Source organism: Vicugna pacos, chromosome 4 (assembly GCF_048564905.1).
Source record: "Vicugna pacos chromosome 4, VicPac4, whole genome shotgun sequence".
NCBI classification, from domain to species: domain Eukaryota; kingdom Metazoa; phylum Chordata; class Mammalia; order Artiodactyla; family Camelidae; genus Vicugna; species Vicugna pacos.
In genome coordinates this window covers 61,527,297-61,546,725 of record NC_132990.1, presented here as the reverse complement: position 1 = coordinate 61,546,725, position 19,429 = coordinate 61,527,297, and the positions used below count along the sequence as shown (strand labels likewise).

Sequence of the window (19,429 nt, the reverse complement as noted above, 5' to 3'; positions counted from 1 at the left end):
GAAGAGACATAATCCTATTCCTGGATGGGAAGACAATATTGTATAGACTTCAATACTCCCCTTTTTGATGTATATTTTTTAATATAATTACAATGAAAATCTCAATGAGATTTTGGAGGAGAGAAAGAGAAGAGGTAGAGACTGGATACATTTATACTGAATTTCACTTAAAAGAGTAAATATCTGAGAGTAGGATAAAAAAACCAATTTTTAAAAAAGAGGAACGGAAGAGTACTAATTCTAACATAATGCACAAGCATTGGAGCAAACAGCTGTTTGGAAAAAATGAAAAGCATTCTGCCTCACACTATATACCAAAGTAAATTTCAGATAGAATAACACGTTGAGTTGAAAAATAAAACCATAAAGTTCAAGGTGTGGGGGAAGTGAATACCGTATAATCCCGAGGTGGATACCACAACACTAAAGGCAAAAAATACTTTAAAACTTTTATATATATGATATTAGTCATCAGAAAAACAAATCAAAACCACAATGAGATATGACTTCACACCCACTAGGATGGCTATAATTTTTAAAACTGGAAAACAACAAGTGTTAGAGAAGATGTGGAGAAACTGGAATCCTCGTACACTGATGATGGGAAGGTAAGATCATGAAGCTGCTTTGGAAGAGAGTCTAGTAGTTCCTCAAAAAGTTAAACACAGAGTTACCATTTGATTCAGGGATTTGTATATACTCAAAAGAAATGAAAACATATGTCCACACAAACACTTGTATACAAACACTTATGACAGCATTATTCATAACAGCCCAAAAGTAGGAACAACCCAAATGTTCATCAACAGATGACTGGATAAATAAAATGTGGTACAGCCATACAATGCACTATTATTCAGCCACAAAGAGGAATAAAGTACTGATACATGCTACAACACGGATAAACCTCGAAAGCACCGTGCTAAATGAAGGAAGCCAATCACAAAAGACCTAATGTTATACAATTCCATTTATATAAAATGACCAATACAGGCAAATCTATAGAGAAAGAAAGTGGATTGGTGGTTGCTTAGAGCTGGAGGAGATGGGGGAATTGGTGGGTGATAGTTAAAGACTATGGTTTCTTTTGGAGATGAAGAAAATGTCCTAAAATTGATTGTTGCGATGGTTGCACAATCTGTGAATGTACTAAAAAATCACTGAGTTGTACACTTTGGATGGATAAAATGAATGATAGGTGAATAATATCTCAATAAAGCTGCTACCAAAGCAACTTTGACAGATATGACTACCTATAAATCAGAAACATCTATAGTTTAAAAAAAAACTAAAAAAAATAAAAGGCTAACACACAAATATCCTTATTATATAAAGAGCTCCTATGAATTAATAAAACATAAACAGCCCAATAGAAAAATAGGCAAATATGTGAACAGGATACTCACAAAAGAGGTAACATAAATAACTAAAAGGCATATAAATATTCACTATCTCTAGTAATCAAAGAACTGAACCTACTAAAAAATGTAACAATGTACAGTGTTGGCGAGTGTGTGTGGAAATGGTCTCTTATCCAGACTGCCAAAATTTGCTCAGGACCGAGATGTTTCCTAGGAATTTCCATGCTAAAAAGGGGGAGTCTGGGTCAAAGTAAGAAGAATCCGTCAATCTTAAATGGGATTTTAAATTGGTAAGATCATTCTGGAGAGTCATTTGACAATAGGTAACAAGACCCTTTTCTACAAATGTATATTCTTTTGCCTGGAAATTCTAACAAATTCTAACCACCCGGAATTTATTCTAACAAAACCTTCATGCATTCAACAAATATTTGTGGCGGGTCAAAGATGTACATTGGATGCTGGGCCTATATCTACAAAAATTTTTAACTCTGGCTTTTGTAACAATGAAATATCAGAAACAACCTAAATGTTGACCTGTTGGAGATTTTTACTATGAAACCTGTTTCATCTACACAATGAAATACTTTGCAGGCACTAAAACTGATGTTGTAGAACGTTTATTGACATGGAAACACAGATACACTACCTTGTTAAACAGAAAAAAGCAAGTTAGAAAATTGTGTGCACTGGTAACCCCAATTTGCAAACTAGATGTATGTGTGTATAAACAAATGCGTGACAGGATACACCCCAAAATGTTAACAGTGTTGGGATTAAGGGTGAACTTCATTTCCTTTTCCTGGTTCAACTGTATTTAATGTTTTCTTCATAATAAACATGAATTCTTTTGTAACAACACAATAAAAGTCAACTGCATTTAAAAAAAAAAAACCACACCTGCCATGACCCCATGGGTGGAGGCCCCAAGGAACGAGGTTGCAGAGTCAAGCACGTGTTCACTTGATCTAGCAACGACAGCTACCATTACTGAGCACAGTCATCCCTGGATGTCTGTGGGGGGAATGGTTCTAAAACCCCTGCAGATACCAAAATCCAGGGATGCTCAAGTCCCTTACTTAAAGTGGCATAATATTTGCATATAAACTATACAGGTCCTCTAGTATACTTTAAATCATCTCTGGATTACTTAGGATACTAATACAATGTAAATGTCATGTAAATAGTTATAAATACAATGGAAATGCTACAGAAACAGTTGCCAGCTCAGCAAATTCAAGTTTTGCTTGTTGGGACTATCTGGACCCTTTTTTTTTTCCCTATCGGCAGTTGGTTAAATCTGTGTGGAAGTGGAGGCTGCAGATACAAAGGGCCGACTGTACCTACTACATGCCGGGCACTTTGCACAGACCATTCCCCTTAATCCTCACGGGAACCCAGTGAGATAGGCGTGCTTGTCTCATTTGACAGATGCTAGGGGACGTGTTAGTAATGCCACAGCTAGTGAGAAGCAGAGCTGGGATTTGAACCCTGGCCTGCCTACCTCTAAAACCAGGGCCCCGCCTCTACCTTAGCTGCCTCTGCTCGTCCTTGAGGGAGGGCAGAGAAAGGACCCAAGTCCTTAAGTCCTCTCTCCTGCGGCCAGTCCTGTGTAAGCCCTTGTTCTCCTTCTCCACAGACAGTCAAAGAGGCAACAGAAGGACAAGTCAGCAAGGGTGGGGACACCAGCAAAGGGAAGGCGTGGCTCTGGAAGGCCAGCTGGCTGAGGTCAGGGCTTGGGACAGACTAGCCGGGACTCCTCGCCTGCCGGGCGACACTCAGGAAGCCCAACCACATCCGGCCCCAGGAGTTCCCAGGCCCTGTGCGCTCCCAAAGGCAGGGAGAGAAAACCTCACCCAGCCTGCAGCCACCCTGCTTAAAGTAGGAAGAAAACAGCCTGCCATCTGGGACCTTCCCCCCGGGCACAGGGACAGCTGGCCAGTCCCTTCCCCTCCAGGGCCTCCTCTTCAGTGTGAGGAGGGGGTGTGAGAACTGGTGGCTCCAGGACCCTCCCAGATCTATGTTCTCTGAATCGATGGCACTTCCTCACATAGGGCCTGGCAGGAAGTGGAAGGGGGTGAGGCACCCCACCCAGCTCCCGAAGGAGCCCCCTCCTCTTCCCCTCAGCTCCTTTCCCACTCCTATTTTTAGAACAGGGAGCGTCTCCACCAGCCCTGCCATGCTCAGAGCTCCAGGTAAAAACATAGCAGCCCCATTCATTCCACTCCGGCAAGAACACACCGGGAACGCACCGGGAATTTATAGACTCGCCAGCCGACCAGGCAATCTCTCCCCACACCATTAGCCATTGCTCACTATTTCCATTACAGCCCAAAGTGCTGACTTACTTTTCCTAATGACAACACAGCTGCATGAGATGACAAGAGCGTCTCTAAGACAATCTGTGCCCCTCCCCGTCCCCACCTGGCAGACTCTTCGAAGTCCCTGAAGAGGAGCGATGGCCTAAAAGGTGGAGAGTGGGTCCTAGTTCCAGCTCTAGCACCAGCTATGTGCCCCTGGCCAAGTGCTTGCCCCTCTCTTGGTCTTGGTGTCTACAAATCAGCTTGTTAATCAATTGATGCCGGTGGCGGGGGAGGGGAGGCTTTTCAATTCCACACTCAAAGATTCTGTGATTCTATCAAAATTCTAGTCACTCATAAAATAAATATTATATTCTCTGTTTTGGGGTGCTTGTTGAGTTGTATTCCCAAAGTTCACCTGAGAGTTGACCACGGGTCTCAGAATGCATGTCCCCAATGAAAAGTGTGATATAAATGGTGGTCAGCTTCCTAGGCTCGTTTGCTTAACCCTTAATGTCCTTCCACAAGGAGAAATAGCAGAAAACTACATTGTGATAGAATTTAACCAAAATGGAAAACTACTAACATTTAAAAGACACTGTTTTAGAACATCTGCCTTGAGTCGTGTTTAAGCAAAAGAAGATATATATTAAAAAGGCATTGAAAAAGTCAGTGTCAGCTTCTGGAGAAGAATCTGAAGACTTCTGACCACACTGGAAACTAAAGGCACTGCATATTGATTGTCATCAACCAGTAGTTGGAAGGATTAAAGAACGTATGTGTATATGATTATATATAAAGTGAACATTAAGAGTCCAGTGAGCAGAAAAAAGAGGGGACAGGGGAAGATTCTAGGTCCAAAAGCTCCTTTTGCTGCCTCCCCAGAGATGAGCCTGGAAGGAGGCACCTTTCGGTGGGAAGAGGCAGGATTGTGCTTATCAGCTGAGTGTCTATGATGAGGACTCCTTCCTGTGTAAGGTCCCTAAGTATGCATATTTGTCACAAGTACATGATGAATATTAATCATGCACAGTATTTGCATATATTCACACACATACACTCTTGTTTCAATGTAAGGACTAAAATGTCTGACTTTTTTTTCTTTTAACCTATTATTAGAGTCTTGAAGCTTGGAAGACAACTCCTGGAAATCATCTAAATTCAACTCTCTCATTTTTCTTGGAAAAGAAACAAATGATCAGAGATGTAATTTGCCCAAAGTCACACAATGAGTTACTAGCAAAATTAGGATTTCAACCAAGATATTCAGAATCCTTCTCTAGTTTCTCAGGGCAAGGAGCTCAGTGAGAGGCGAGCGCCACAAACCCAGGGAAGAGAACCAAAGGAGCAGTTCTGATCGGTCCTCCTTCCCTCCAAGGATCCCCAGAAGTCAGCGTGGAGTGTGGTGGCATCTAAGACCCTGAAGTGAGCCTGGTAACATTAGATGGCTTAATAAATAAAGTGGGGATCCAGGCTCTGGTCTTACAAAGCCGAGGTGCAATGGAAAAAGCTCTGAGCCAAGAAAGTCAGGAGACCTGTTTTAGACTTGGCTCTGCCACTACTTTGTCCCATGACCCTGGCCAGGTCACTTCCCCTTTGTGAGCCTCGGCTTTCTCATCTAGATTCTAGAACTTGAGAGGCTTGAACCATACGACCGAATCTAATTATACAACATCTCCTGAGCACCTACTAAGGATCAGGCAGTAACAGAATGAGAAATAATGACCTCCACCATCTCCCAAGGAGCTCACGGTCTTGCAGGTGAGACATATCTGCCTAACACACTGTGCTAAAGATGAACAAAATTCTGTGGGACACAGAGAGGGAAGCAGTGACTTCTGATGCAGCCTGAGGAAGGCGTCTCAAGGAGCCTTGAAGGTTGAAGATTCTATGTGGCAGAAACAACGGAGGAGAGTAGGCAACATCAGGCAGAAGAAACAGCCTAAACACAAACGTGCACAGGGAATTCAAAGAAGGGAAATAATCTACCACGGCCGGGCTGCGGGCGTGAAGCAGGACAGCAGAGCAAATGGGGAGAGCCTTGAGAACCAGGCTGGGACCATGGCCTCCCAGGATGGTCTTGAAGCCAGAAGTGTCACTGCTCAGCCTCCCTGCCCCTCCCGGCTTGGATGGTTCGTGACTGCTGGCAAACAGTAGAGCAGAGCAATCAAAAACCAGTGCTCTAGAGCTGGGAAACCCAGGTCCCAATCCCAGCCACCCACTGGCTGTGTGACCTCAGGCAAGTTTCTTAACTTCTGTAAGACTCAGCAGTTCTTATCTATCAATTGGGTATAATGAGAGTAAATGTGTGATGGCGACAATGAACTTCATGAGGCTGTAGTGAGGATTAAAGAGACAACACAGGTGAAGAGCTTGGCATGGTGCCAGGCTGACAGTCTAAGTGCTCACTTATAAATTGCCTACTATTATTATTCTGTCCTAACACCAAGAATCTGGAATGATCTGGAGGATAGTGGCTCTGTTCAGAGAGAGGCTTGAAGAAAGACAAGGTCAAGACAAGATAAAGGTTAAGGCTATGCTATCTTCCTTAAGAGATAGAAAAAGATAGCAAGATGGCTGAGATCAAGAGGAAGACAGGAGGAAAGCAGTCTCTCCACAGCCAGACGGGCAGCAGGAGGGGAGGGTGGAGAGCTAGAGAGAATGGAAAACAGTTGTGCTTTTTAGGGAAAAGAGTCTGCCTCTTTGGGGGATACCTGAAATCCAGTTCTTTTGATGCCCAGTTACTTAGGGTTGAGATTCAAAACCAGTCAACTAGCAAAATCTAGACCCAAAAGCTGAAGCAGGCACTCTCCCCACTCTTGGCAGGGCTGAGGTTAAAGGCCTCCTTCCTGCAGTCCTCATGCTCCGTGCACCTGGACCTGATTCTGAGCTATCCCCTTCTGCCTTCAGCCACCGTTCCACTGAGGCCAGGTACCCCATGACTGTGCGGCTGGTTGTCTTGAATGCCAGACTCAAAATGCGAAGGGGTAACCCAACTGTCCCAGTGCTGCTGAGAGCCTGTCTCCAGGAGTTCCACCTTGTCTTTCACAGAAGACTGTCCAAATCTTGTGGGAAGCTATTCATCTTTTCAGCCTGGGCCATCTCTGGGCCATATGAACTCAAAGTTTATTCTCCACTGTGTCTCATTTCATTTGTCCCAAAACATCCCCTCTAGAGCCCAAAGGGCCACAACCTCTACGTGTGGGATATCTTCCTCCTGGATCTTCCTGGAGGAGATGATTGATTTCTCTTACTTTTACCCCTAAAAGGCAAACCTTTGCATCTGGAAAGAGCAATGGATTAGGGTGAAAGGCCTTGGCTTGAGGACTGGCTCAGCCTTTTACCAGCTGTGTGACCTTGGATAAATCACTTAACTTCTCTGAGTCTTAGTCCCTTTCATCCATAAAACAAGGCTGCTGGGAGGCCTAGGGGAGATAATGCCTGGGGATCCCAGCTGCCATCTCTGAAGCCCAGGCTCTCACTGTGGGGAGCCCTCCCACATTGTGAAATTGCTTGCACCTTCAATTTACAGGGCCTTCTTAATGTGGTGTATGAGAAATGCAGAACTTTGGTGGCAGAATTTAGGAAAAGGAATTTAAACTAAAGACTGAAAAATACAAGACATACATTTTAAAAAGTCATCATTATTTCCAACAGGTCCCAACTCCCAAAGGGCCAAAGGACCTAGGCCATCAGAGACCCGGTTGTGACGGCTTATAGGAGAGACCAGGAGTTTCAACAGACCCAGAGCCCAAGACAATAAGAAAACAAGAAAATGGGATCAAAGGACATGAGGGGAACTTAAAGAATCACTTTGTATTCAAATCGCACAGATGGCCTTTTCAACAATAAATGGTTGTGCTCCCAGGCTCCCAGCTCCGTAGGCCCGGAGACACCACACCAAGACAATTGGCCCATCAGGAAAGAGACCATTGTGTGAGCTTCTTAGCGTGATTTATGTGGAGGGAGGGGCTCAGCCGTGTTTCCCGTGATTATGACTCTCAAATGGGATTTCGATGGCTTGTTCATCATCTTGGACGGCTGGGATGGACTGGGATGCTTAAGAGCAGTGGCCACGCGGTCATATTTCATCTTCTCGAGCCCCTGGAGCCAAATTAATTGTTTCATCAATTTGAGAGGCACAGCAGCAATGGTGCTGTGGCTCACCACAGTCACCAGGAAGATGGGCCCAGGGCGCTCCAGGAGCTGATGTCCGCTACACAGCAGCCGGCCAGATCTAGGGCCTTCACGTGAGGAAAGCCGTGTCCCCCGGGCTAACTGCTCTATTCAGAGTCTCCGTTTCCCCATGACCAGAGTTCCCATCCTTTGCACCTGTCTGGTGGACAGAGGTAGGTCCCTAGGTCCGGGAGAGAAAAGCTTGCTGCCTTCCCAGACAGGCGAGTCTCTTGTGCCTCATAATCCCCTTAATGTCATTTGGTACAGGAATCAAGTGAAATGACAGTGCAGCTTGCTGTCTGGGCAGACCCAGCTGCTCAGCCTCTCACAGTTAACCCTGCAGGCTGCGTCTTGGCTGGTGGACACTGTGGATCACTTATCCCACTTCAGGCCCAGTGTAGCCCCCTGCTGGGCAGGCCATTGTCCTGGTCACAGGCAGATGCATCCCATCCCCTGTCGGATTGTTGGTACGACACGTCTGATCTTTCCCAGGTTGGGAGGAGGGAGGATAAGCGGGAGGTAAGGGACGAATTCTCTTCTGGGCCACACTTCTTGGGGTTCAAGTGGCCACAGCAGCTGAGCAAATTCACCAAGGCACAAAATTCCCTCTAAAGACACTGAGAAAGTCTTCACAGGACACATTGCGGAGAGTGTCCAAGGTCCAGAGGCTTCTCTGACCTGAGCCATCTCTCCACCTCTCTTGACCCTTTCTCTGCAAGTGACCCTGATCCTACACATACCCTTTGTGTGTGAGCTATGATCTGGGCAGGTAGAACAGGGTGTGAAAGCTGCCCAACCCTCCCAGCGGGAGGTGCAGCAGGCAGTGAGCAGGCCGAGCTCTAATTGCTGTCCCACGGTAGGTTTGTCTTCAGCCTTCTGGTAGGTCAGTCTCCTTTAGAGTTGCTAAGCCACACTTAGCCCCAGTCCCTGACCCTCAGGAGCTCTACAGAAAGCACATCCAGTCAGTTTCCAGGGGGCTGTGTTCCAGCTTCCTATCAGACCATTCAGCACAGGATGGAGGGACAGCACAGGCTACCCTTGCTGAGGCTGGGGTGCTGTGAACTCGACCACCTTGGCCAGGCAAAGCACCCACTGCTTCCAACTCCCAGGGACATTCCTGGAACTCAGCACTGGTCCCTACCCAGCCCTGGCAAGGAGTAGGCTCTGTGAGGAAGGCCCCATCCTTACCTACATCCAATGAAGGAGTGAGACACAGTGGAGGATGAGGGCCAGGAGGGTGGAGGGACAGGAAATTATCTTCTCATCCCAGAGCCTCCCCTATCCCAGGGTCTGGGCATTCACATACCCGCCTCTCAGCCACCTCCAGGATGAGCAACCATCGTCCCTCACCTGGAAGACTGAAGGAACCCCCCCCACCAAACTGATCTCCTCACACCTACTTGGGCCCCTCCTTGAGCGTGCCCATCTTCTAGAACTGTTCCTGAGATTCTGCCACTCCCTTTCTCAAAAGCATTCAATAGCTTCCCACTGAATCTAGAATGAGATCAATAAAACATTAACCACCAAGCCCTGGAGGACCTGGCCCCCACCCACCCGGCCTTCCTCCTCTCTAAGCTCCAGCTCCACTGGTCTGGCCTCCAGCATGCCAAGCTCCTTGCTGTACTCTTAACAGGCTGTTCCATCAGCCTGGAACACTTTCCAAAGTCCTTGACTGGCTAACTCCTTTCTGGTCTCGGCTTAAAAAGTCATGTTTTTTCCCCTCCCCTCCCCCACCCCCACACATAGCAATCTAAATAATATTCTCTCTTAAAGGAATCTTCCCCTTTCCTTAGTAGATTGTCATAGTTGGTAATCACACGTGCGCAAGTGTGTGTGTGTGCATGTGTTGGTGTGTATTTAATGCTCACTCCCCTACTCGGACTGAAATCTTGGTAAGAGCAGAGACCACGTCCTTCTCATTCTCCACAGAATCTCCAGCTCCTAGCACAGAGCCTGGCATAAAGTTGATGCCCTCAAAATATCCAATGAATGAAGGAATGAATGCATGAGTTCAGATGAAAAAGTGAGGGAATGGGTGGAGATATCTTCTGTCAGCAGCAGATCTTGGCATGGTTCTCCATCAGGGCTGACCTCTCCCAGCCTCTCCTGCTGCCCCCAAGGCGGGGGCTGGAATCACTGGAAGCTCAGATGCTATTTCACCTCCTTCTTCTTTGTAGGGAATAAGCTTCTGAGTCTTCTCCGTTTGGGACTTTCTGATGCCAGTCTGCATCTGCCCACAGGGCCTCTCACACCACTGTGATCCTTCTGATGTCAATCCACACACACCCGTGGGGCCACTCCCTTCAGATGACCCTAGGCCCACCATCTTGGTCCTCCGTTTTGGGTCCAGTTGAGGTGAGGTTACTGTGTGGTAGGGGATGCCCAAGAAAGGGTTAAGTTGCCAGAAGCAGAGTCCCGCCCTTGGGCTTGCTCAGCCAATCAGAGTCTGTCCTGATGAGGTAAAGCTTCTATCCTGGGTAGCATTGGTTGAGTTGGCCGGCCCCATCTCCTGCTGGAGAGAGCCATAAGGGTGGAGTTTCTGTGGAACCAGACAGAACTGGAATTAGCTCGCTGTCGACTCAGGCCAGGGCTGCCTGACTCCAGGACTGTCCCTGCTCCTTTCTAAGGTGCTCAGACAGACATGGCAACTCCAGGGCCCTGTCTCTGGCTGCCCCATTGAGATGACAAGGTAACCCACACCTTGGTGTCACACCTGGGAGAAGTCTTACAGCCAGAGCTGACCCAGGAGGCCTGTTTCCCTGCCTGGTCCCTGGAATACAGCAGGTGGCTGCCAGGAGTGACACAGAGCAGTTGTCACATGGGCTCAAAGCAACAGCATTCTGCTTCAATAAACAAGGCCACTAGGTGACTCTTTCTATGTAGACATAACTTTAATAATAATAATTCAGAGCTCTTCTTGTGCACCACTTTGCTAAACACATTGCATGAGTTTATTCCTCAGGAGAACCTTGCTAGTCCATCCACTTTACTAATGAAAAATCTGAGTCTCAGAGAGGCTTGGGTGCCTTGCCTGAAGTCACAGAGCAGTAAGAGCTTAGACCTCCCATATCACTCGCTATGTTTTTTTGGAAGATCTTTTGGCATATCTGTCTCCACCACTGGACCGCGATTTCAGATCCATCCACACATTCCCACCGCTGAGCGGGGTGCACCCTGAGGAAAGACGGAGCCAGAACATGCTACACTGCACCCCCTCTCGCCCTGACGGCTGGTTCGAAAACCTGATTTTCTCAGAGGTGTCCCACTGTCCAGGCCAGCACTGTACATGTGATGGGGGCTCAGTGGAGGTTCACTATGTGGATAAATGTGCAGTGAAGACCCCCCCACGACCCCTGGACCACTCTTAGGACCCATCAGGCATGGCCTGTAACACTTGGATTGCCACTCTGGTACCCTTGCCACCTCTGTCCAATTAACGGAGAATTTCATAAGGACAGGGACCAGGTCTCACTCATTTTTATGACCCTAAAGGACCTAAACTAGTATCTGGCACAGAGAAGGCATTTATTTTTATATTTGATTGAATAACCAACATAATATGTATGTGTCTCTCCTTACTAGCTTTGAACTTGAACAGCCACAAGCAGTTATTCCAGACCTGCGAGTTATTCTAGATTAGCAGCACGGCAGCATTCCCCATGGCAGGGAGTTTAGTAGAAGTTGTCCCAGGCGAAAGGAGACAGGTAGGTTCCCTCCAGGGATAAATGATGCAGCAAGGAAGTGGGCAGAGTGCTGATGAGGAAGAAAGGGTGGTGAGAAGAAGGAAGCTGGGAGAAGAGAGGAAGCGGCCACTTATTCCACCTGCAGCAGCCTCCCACCTGCCACGGCCAGCTAAGAGTGAGCCGGAGAAAGGCGGTGGAGCCCAGAGAAGGGATGCAGCCTCCTGCTGTCCACCTTGCCCCAGCCGGGACCCCCTCACTGCAACCTACCTCAGACCCAGTACAGAAAGCCTCTGCCTACCCCTCCCCACCACCAAGAGGGGGGCAGACCTGGTCCCTAAAGGCAGCACATTTCACAGACAATCAAATTATGCAGAAATCTTCAGGGTATATAGTTCCCTAATGGAGACTGGACGACTCCAGGTCCTCAGCTTTCAGGATAATCACCAGGCTTGAAGAGTAGGGCAGAGCCACCTGCCCAATGCACAGGTGGAACCACTGAGGCCACGGCGGGAAGTGGTTGCCAAAGGTCTCACAGCAGGTGGTGGCACGCCTGCCTCTATTGGTCTTTGAATCCATCTTCCTCCAATTCCCTCCATCCTTCCCCAGAAGGCCTTCGTGTTCAGGGCATATCACATTTATTATGTTTTGCAAATCTGGGAAGAATTTTGCATTCCTTGAGATGCTTGAAGAATCCCACATTCCAAGGGGGATTTCAACAGCAAACACTGTTGAAAGGAACAGGGTTGAGAAGGGGCAGCATGGGAGTTTGGGGAGCTGCCATGTAAAGCCCTCTTTCCCCATGGAGTTGGGGAGACAGGGAGGGGCTTAGGCAGCAGTTTCCATTCTGCAGCAAAAGGCGGAGCAGTCTCAGAGAGAATAAAGAAAAGGTATTAAAAAAAAAAAAAGGCATGCTACTCAGTCAGGACTCAGAACAGACTGATCAAGCAGAATTCTTTTGCCTGAGAAGCAAGAAGCTGGTGTCCAAGCTCTGCTTGGCCTTCCCTCTTCTCTCTGCCCCGGAGGACAGCAGGACTAGTAAAAAGGCCACTCATTGCCCAGCCTTTGGCAAGAAGGTTCATGGTCACCTCCAAGGCAGCCGGGACCTGACGTTGCTGAGCTCAGGTGGCGATGTGTGCCGGCTGGGCAGCCACCTGGGCCCAGTGGTTAAAGTTGCTGAAGCACTCCTGGAACCACATGGGGCTGGAGAAAATCATATTTACCAGAACTTCTCTCAGGAAGCATTCTGCAAGCCACTAGAAGGCATGAGTTGCTATGAATCTTCAAGTGTGTACGGTGGGAGTAGGGCAGGGGGAAGGTTGGGCAGTGAGATCCCCAAGGGGCCTGCCTGATGGAAGGTGGTTACTCACTGCCTTCCAAGAAGGGTATGCCAAGTTGGGTGTGCGAGGCTGGGCCGGGCGCCATTCTCAGCTGACGGGGCGTCCTGAGGCCATCCCAGCAGTCAGGCCCTCCTTTTCCCTCCTCCCGCCCAGCAGAGCTTCTCCATGAAGCACATGTTTAAAGAGTCGATTTGAAGAGGCGTCCAGCTGTTGCCTGCCCAGGAAGCCCATGTATCTTGGTATGGCCCTGAAGCCAGGCTCCAAGCCCTCAGGCCATTCCAGGTTCAGTAAGCCGACCCCCAGCCACGTGGGGACCAGCGTCTGCCTCAGAAATCCAGCCTACCTTCAGTCACTCAAAATGTCCCCCTCCAACAAAAGACGGAGAAACTCCCCAAGGCATTGAGAAGGTCATTGCCAATGCACTCCAGAGCCAGCAAACTCTGAAGTTGAGGCAGAAAGAATTCTTTTCCCCAAGCCAGGAGGAGCTAAGCCCCAAACACAAGAAAGCTAAGGGACACAAGTGTAAGCACGCAACATCCCAGGGGCCACCCCAGTGAGAACAGAGTGGCCTGGTTTCTGACTGTGATCAACCCAGGATCAAGGGGGCCAGACAGCCGACAGCCTCGGCCCAGGTCTCTGACAGCAGAAGCAGCTGAGGTGGGAACCAGCTAGTGTAGCAAGAGCAGCTGGGTGGAGGTGGGGGCAGTGTACTCCTCAGCCATGGTTTATTGAGCACCTACTGAATACCAGGCACTGTGCTATGAACTGTATGCACTGTCTCATTTAATCCACATAACAGCCCTTTGGGAGAGAAACTATTGTGACACCAAAACACAGAGTGGTATAGTGACTTGCCCAAGGTCACATGCCAGCCAGCAGCAGCGTGTGACTTGGAAGTCCATGCTGTTCCCGCTGCCCTCCCTCATCAGAGTTATTCTTGCCCCAGGCAAGTGTAAAACAAGATAGCTGTCGAAGCTGAGATTATATAGTTCTCAACACTTACTATTTTAGCAGCTGCTGTCCAACACTGTCCCTCCAGAAGAGGCTGCCCAGCCACCTCCTCCCCACCTCCGGCCCTCAGCAGGCCTGCTCCCATGGCCGTGTTGGGCACACAGACACACTGCGCGCAGGGCAGGCCTGAACGCAGCAGGAAGAAGCATGAGGCCTATGAGTTTACCAGTTGCTGCTCACTTTCCTTTATCCTCTTCTCCCTGATTCCAGCCCACCAACCACCTCAGCTTCTTTTGCAACCAGACCAAATCCCCAAATGGCCAACACATTTAGCAAGAGAACAAACCTGAGTGACTCACAAACGGGGCAATACAACTGTGCCTTGTGCTGGCATCTGGGGACAAAAGGAAAGGCTGTGGTCTAGCTCCATCCCATCCCGCTCCACAGGCACGGGACCAGCTCAGGGGCGCCTGCCCCAGAAGAGCTTCTAATCTCCCCTGATGTCCAGCTGGCAGGCCCCAGTCCCCAGCAAACTCCACTTGGTCACAGCCTGCATCGAAACAACACAGCTTCTGCTGCAAACATCCCTTCCCAATTATGGTCTGCCCCAGGCCGGTGTTAAACACCAGTGTGCTGCCCCCGGGCACGACCTACCCAATGGCAGAAGGGGACCGCGTGCCAGGCAGCAGCAGGGAGGCCGGCTCGAATTAGACCTTGCCATCGGCAAACCAGAGAACAGAGCTGAAAATTGATGGGTCATACTCAATTTGGCTCTGTCGCTCCACCCGAGCACCATCAAACTCGCTCAGTAGACCTGGTGACTTGCCAAGGGGGAGAGCCAAGAGCTGGTTGTCCAGATCCAAGTTCTAAGCTAGGGCTGGTCCCAAGCTCAGAGGCTTGAGGGTCCAGGCTGGCCTAGGGGAAGCCAGGCAGCCAGGGCTGCGGCCACTGGAGAAGTCCTTACCTTGCTCTCCGCGGACGAAGCCACCAGCTGTTGCTGCTTCGCGATGTTCTCTGACAGGCACCAGCACACTCTCTTCTTCTGCTCCTGCGAGTGCGCTTCCAAAGTGAATAAGCACTCTGCCTTCTGACGTCAGGGAAAACGGAGAGAGGGATAGTCAGGGCTGCTCCCTGGTTCAGGGGGCTCCCAGGCCCAAGCCCATCCTGGGCTCCAGAGGGTGAGGCTGCAGCAGGGAGGGGAGTGACTGCTAAAAGCCTCAAATGCACACTAATCCCTGGTGACATCAAGGCAGCCAGAGGAGCAGGGAAGCTGTTCGGGGGCCAGCTGGAGAGCCATGTGCCCATAGGTTGGGGGAAGGGAGGGAGGCCGTGGTTCCCAACACAGTGGAGTCCTGTGGAGAGCCGCAGGCAGCACCGGTGAGGTCACCCCGGGGACAGGCAGCACAAGGCAGCAGCTGGGGGAGCACGTGGGGAACCCAGAGGGCCAAGGTCTCCGCCCCGCTGATGCTCTGTGGAGCCAGGACCCCTCCCTGGGCTCACAGGACCCCCCTCCCCCACCTCAGCACACTCATCTGATCACAAGGCCACACAGCATCTCGGTCCCTTTGGAAAGTCTTTGGCGAGCAGAGTCGTGTGGCCTTCTATAGCCCCACTACTGCCTGACACATGAGCTGGGTCTGATCAACGACAGTTCAGCTCACTTGAGCATAAGTCCCTGGCACTGCTGTCATTTAAATCTGGCTTTGCTAGTTAACCTTGTTAAGTGCTGCAGTCTTGTCTCCCCGACCAGATAGAAACTCCTTCTAGGAAAGCCTTTTTCATCTGGGCCTAGCAAAACGCTTGGCAAGTAACGGCCTCAGTAAGCTCTGGCTCCCTGGAGGGACTTCCGGGACAAGGTCAAATCCAGGCCAGCTTTGGCACAGGCACCAGGGAGCTGCCGGGACCCAGGGAGTCGGCCATGCTGGGGGTGGGGAGGGGTGGTACAGCACGCCCAGCGTTATCATCCACTCCAGGATGCTCTGAACAGGGATGGCAAGCTCTTTCTGTCTCCGCTGGAATTTGATTATAACCCCACAGGGCTGCGATGAGATGAACTCATCCAGGGAGCTAAGAGCGTGAGCTGGATGGCTTGGAACAGAGAAAAAGACAGTATTTCTACACAGTCCTTCCTTGTTTTGCAGTTGGATAGGCCTGGTTTGAATCCCAGCTTTGCCACTTCCTAGCTGTCGACCTCACGGAAGTCTGTGAAATGGGAATGACAATGACACCACCTCTCAGCGCTCCTGGGAGAGCAAACAGTAACTTAGACCTCACCAAACAACAGCTATTGTTGTTCTACTCAGCACTTCATTTGTTTAAGAAATGTTTATTGAGCACCTGTTTTGTGTCAGGGACTGTGCCGGGGGTCAAGAGAGAAATAAGAAAGCCTGAGTACTTGCCCTCAGGTTGGGGGCAGAGACAGGAAACCAATAAGCAAACAATGGAATTACAAATTGTGAAAAGGCCAAAAGGGAGAGGGGTCCTAGTTGAGCCTGGTAGATGGAGAAGGCCTTTCTGAAGCGGCAGCATTCAAGCAAAGTCTGAACGATGAGGAGCCAGCAAGGCAAGTGCTAGGAAGAAACTGTTCCAGGCAAAAGGAACAGCAAATGCAAAGACTCTGAGCTGGGGTGGTTATCAGCATCATCTAACAGCATTTGGGGATATTTGCTACCCTGCCATCCAACCCCACCCTCAGGGACACCACCCTTCAGGGCAGGGCCACCTCCCAAGCTAAGTATTCCCAGGGTGCCAACCACTCCGCTCTGGCCCAAAAGTGTTCAGAAGCTGATCTTCCTAAAAGCATCAGAGGAGAGAAGAAAGAAAGCCCCACCTCTTGGCTGCAGGGAACTGAGTGGATGTGGTGAGGCAATCCTAGCACTTAATAACAGAGTCCCTCCACTTCCCAGAACCCCCAGCCCTCATCAGGGGAAGGACACGCCCAGCAAAGACCCCAAGATCCCCCAGGGAGAAGCCAGGTGGGACAGGAGCTTACCAGAGGCCCTCTGCTCCCTGGCTAATGTTCCCCCTGCAAGGGGAGGGTTGGGGTGGGTACTGTGGTCCCTTCCCACTTGAAAAGGTCATCACTCCACAAAGCTGGCCCTGGTCCAGGACTCCCAGGCCTGCCTATACCTGGCTGTTTTGGGCTTCAGCAACTCCTTTAATCTCCGTGAGCCCCAACTTCCTTCTCTCTTTCTATTCTGAAGCAGGAATTCTGCCTTAATAATAATTCCTTATATCCAATGATCAATTTTAAAAAAGACTTTCCCATCCATGATCTCAAGAAAGCATCTGAGGCTCCAAGGACCTAAACCCAGGCCTAGGTGGGGGAAGGGGGCTGGGGCTGGCTGTCTTAGATAGGCACACATTTGGGGGAGGACCTTGTTCGCAAGGCTAGTCTCTAAGTGTTGCCTGGAGTTTTGGAGGCTGGTCTGGCCAAGAGAGCGAGCATGGAGCCAGCTCCCTCCAGGGAGGTGGAATCCCATCTGCCTAAATCTGTCTAAATCGGGGGCCCCTGCTGCCTGCCTGGCTACCCTTGCATGTGAACTGTCTTTCATGGTCCACTGTGTGATCCGACTCATCAGTTTCAACACTGATGCACACTGTGCCCTCAAATGTCCGGCTCCAGGGTCAAGGCTGTATGCTGCTCTGAAGCCAGTCCTCACGTAACTCACTCAGAGGCTGGGCCTCCTGACTGCAGGGTGGTTAGCTAAGCACAGAGCTCTGCAGATGTGACAGCACTAGGACCAGACCTCTGCATTCAAACATGAGCATCCCCAAATCCAACGAGAAACCCAGCTCCTCTTGGCTTCTTTAAAACCCCCACTTTGTTTCAACTTCCTCGTTCCTGAATTCATATCATCTTTATAAAGATTAAAACTTCTTCTACTACAATTTAGATTTGTTCACTTGCTGTGACAAATGCTCTCTCATTTAATTCAATTCTCCCAATGACCCTATGACATAGGGAGGAAGGGAAAACACAGATGTTTCCATTTTTCAGATGAGAAACCTAAGGCTCAGAGAGGTCAGCAGTCCCTGGAGGTCTCAGGAGAGGAGGGATTCAGTGCCTGTCTTCTGCCTCCTACATAGGCTGAGATCTTGCCACATTTATATTACAGAATATGTACATTACAAAGAATGTGAGATGTTCCTCTTAGCTTTCATTTTAAAGGATCAATAAATCATTGTGATGTCTCTAATGGAGAGTAAATGAATATGAAAGCTCTCCCCGTTATGAAGCTGACAATAATAATAGCCACCATTTATTGAGCACTCTGTGTGGGAGGCTCTGTGCCAAGTGCCTTGAACACAGTATCTTATTGAATCTCATTTAATCACTACAACCACCCTACAAGGTAGGCTTCATCAGCCTTGTTTGAGAGATGAGTAGGTGACTTGCTCAGATCACTGAGTTTGGAAATGGCAGAGCTAAGACTCAAATTGAGGTCTTCTTAACCCCAAAGCACAGACTCTTAATGTAGCAAGGATCAGATTTTTAGTTAGGGACTGGTCCCTGACCCATGTGCCCTTTGTCCCAGTAGAGCCAGCTGTGGGCTGAACCTGTCCCATGGATTTGTAGGGGCTAAGGGACGTCTGTCTAGGGCCAAGGACCACTCAGGACAATCCCACTCACTTAATAAGTAAGTAAGCAGGACCTGCCGCTGGGGAACAATCAGAGCTGCTGCCACCAGGCAGTTGGGGATTTCTCAGTGCAGAGTGGAAAACCATCCCCAAGTCCTGACTCTCCTGCCCCGGTTTCTTCTCTGGATGAACTTCCAACTAAGACATGAGTTCAGGGTTCTCCATGGGATCCAAAACCACTGTGTCAAGCCTGTTCCAGGCCATAGAGCAAGCAGGCTCTTGTCTTCCCTGTTGTTACAGACATGCCTCTCCCAAAGAGCAGCCCATTAAGAGAAAAGAGAGGCTTCTGGCTGCCTGTGAGTTTCAATCCCCCAGCCCCTGGGGGTCAGATCACCTGACACTTTACTGAAATAAAAGGCCCCAGATCAATATCCCTTGATCAATCTTTGGAGGGCTAGTAGGTCATAGCTCCCTGGAAACCAATGAGCAGAAGTGCTTTTCTCTGGGAAAAAAACCACCCCAGCCTGGCGGGAGACTCTCTTGGCAGTAAAGAATCTGGAGCTTCATTTCAGGCCCCGCTGGAGAGAACTGGAATCCAGATGAGGCTGTAGGGGCAAATGCTCTGGCTCTTCCCAGCCTGCCTCACAGCTTCTCTTAAGCAGCTCTCTCCCTTGGCTCCGTGCAACTGAACATGTGCTAATCCTGAAGTGTCTCCACCAGCTACATCCTGTGCCCGATGGGGATATGCTGACACAGGGGAAGACATCAAGGCCTTCTTGGACCTCATGTTGCCATTCTAGGTTGCCAGGGTCCCCAGCTCAGCTCCGACAATATCCACTACCATTTGGAACTTCCTGCTGTCCCTGAAGCTAACTTCTCACCAGCTCTGTCTTCTTCTCAGGGGTCTCTTCACCCTGAAGGCCTATACCTCTCATCTTGGCCAGGAACTGAAGGAATGATTTTTCAATCACAAATGACATACAAATTCCTTCTCAAAAGGGTATACTTCTCTTGGCCAGCCAGTGTAGACCAGGCCTCAT

At 49.3% G+C, this 19,429-nt stretch overlaps 1 protein-coding gene across 10 annotated transcripts in view; it reads right to left on the bottom strand.

Annotated features, from left to right (window-relative positions):
• The window catches only part of RGS3 (regulator of G protein signaling 3), a 134,905-nt gene that overhangs the window by 42,093 nt on the left and 73,383 nt on the right, over positions 1 to 19,429 (bottom strand). For 7 of the 10 annotated variants that reach the window (XM_015245339.3, XM_072959957.1, XM_072959958.1 and 4 more), the window contains one exon: positions 14,773 to 14,895. In XM_015245339.3, the coding sequence (XP_015100825.2) occupies positions 14,773 to 14,895 (123 nt within the window). Of the gene's footprint in view, positions 1 to 7,285; positions 10,377 to 14,772; positions 14,896 to 19,429 lie in introns of those variants that run through there. The other 3 variants (XM_006211361.4, XM_031677433.2, XM_072959959.1) reach the window with 2 other exon arrangements.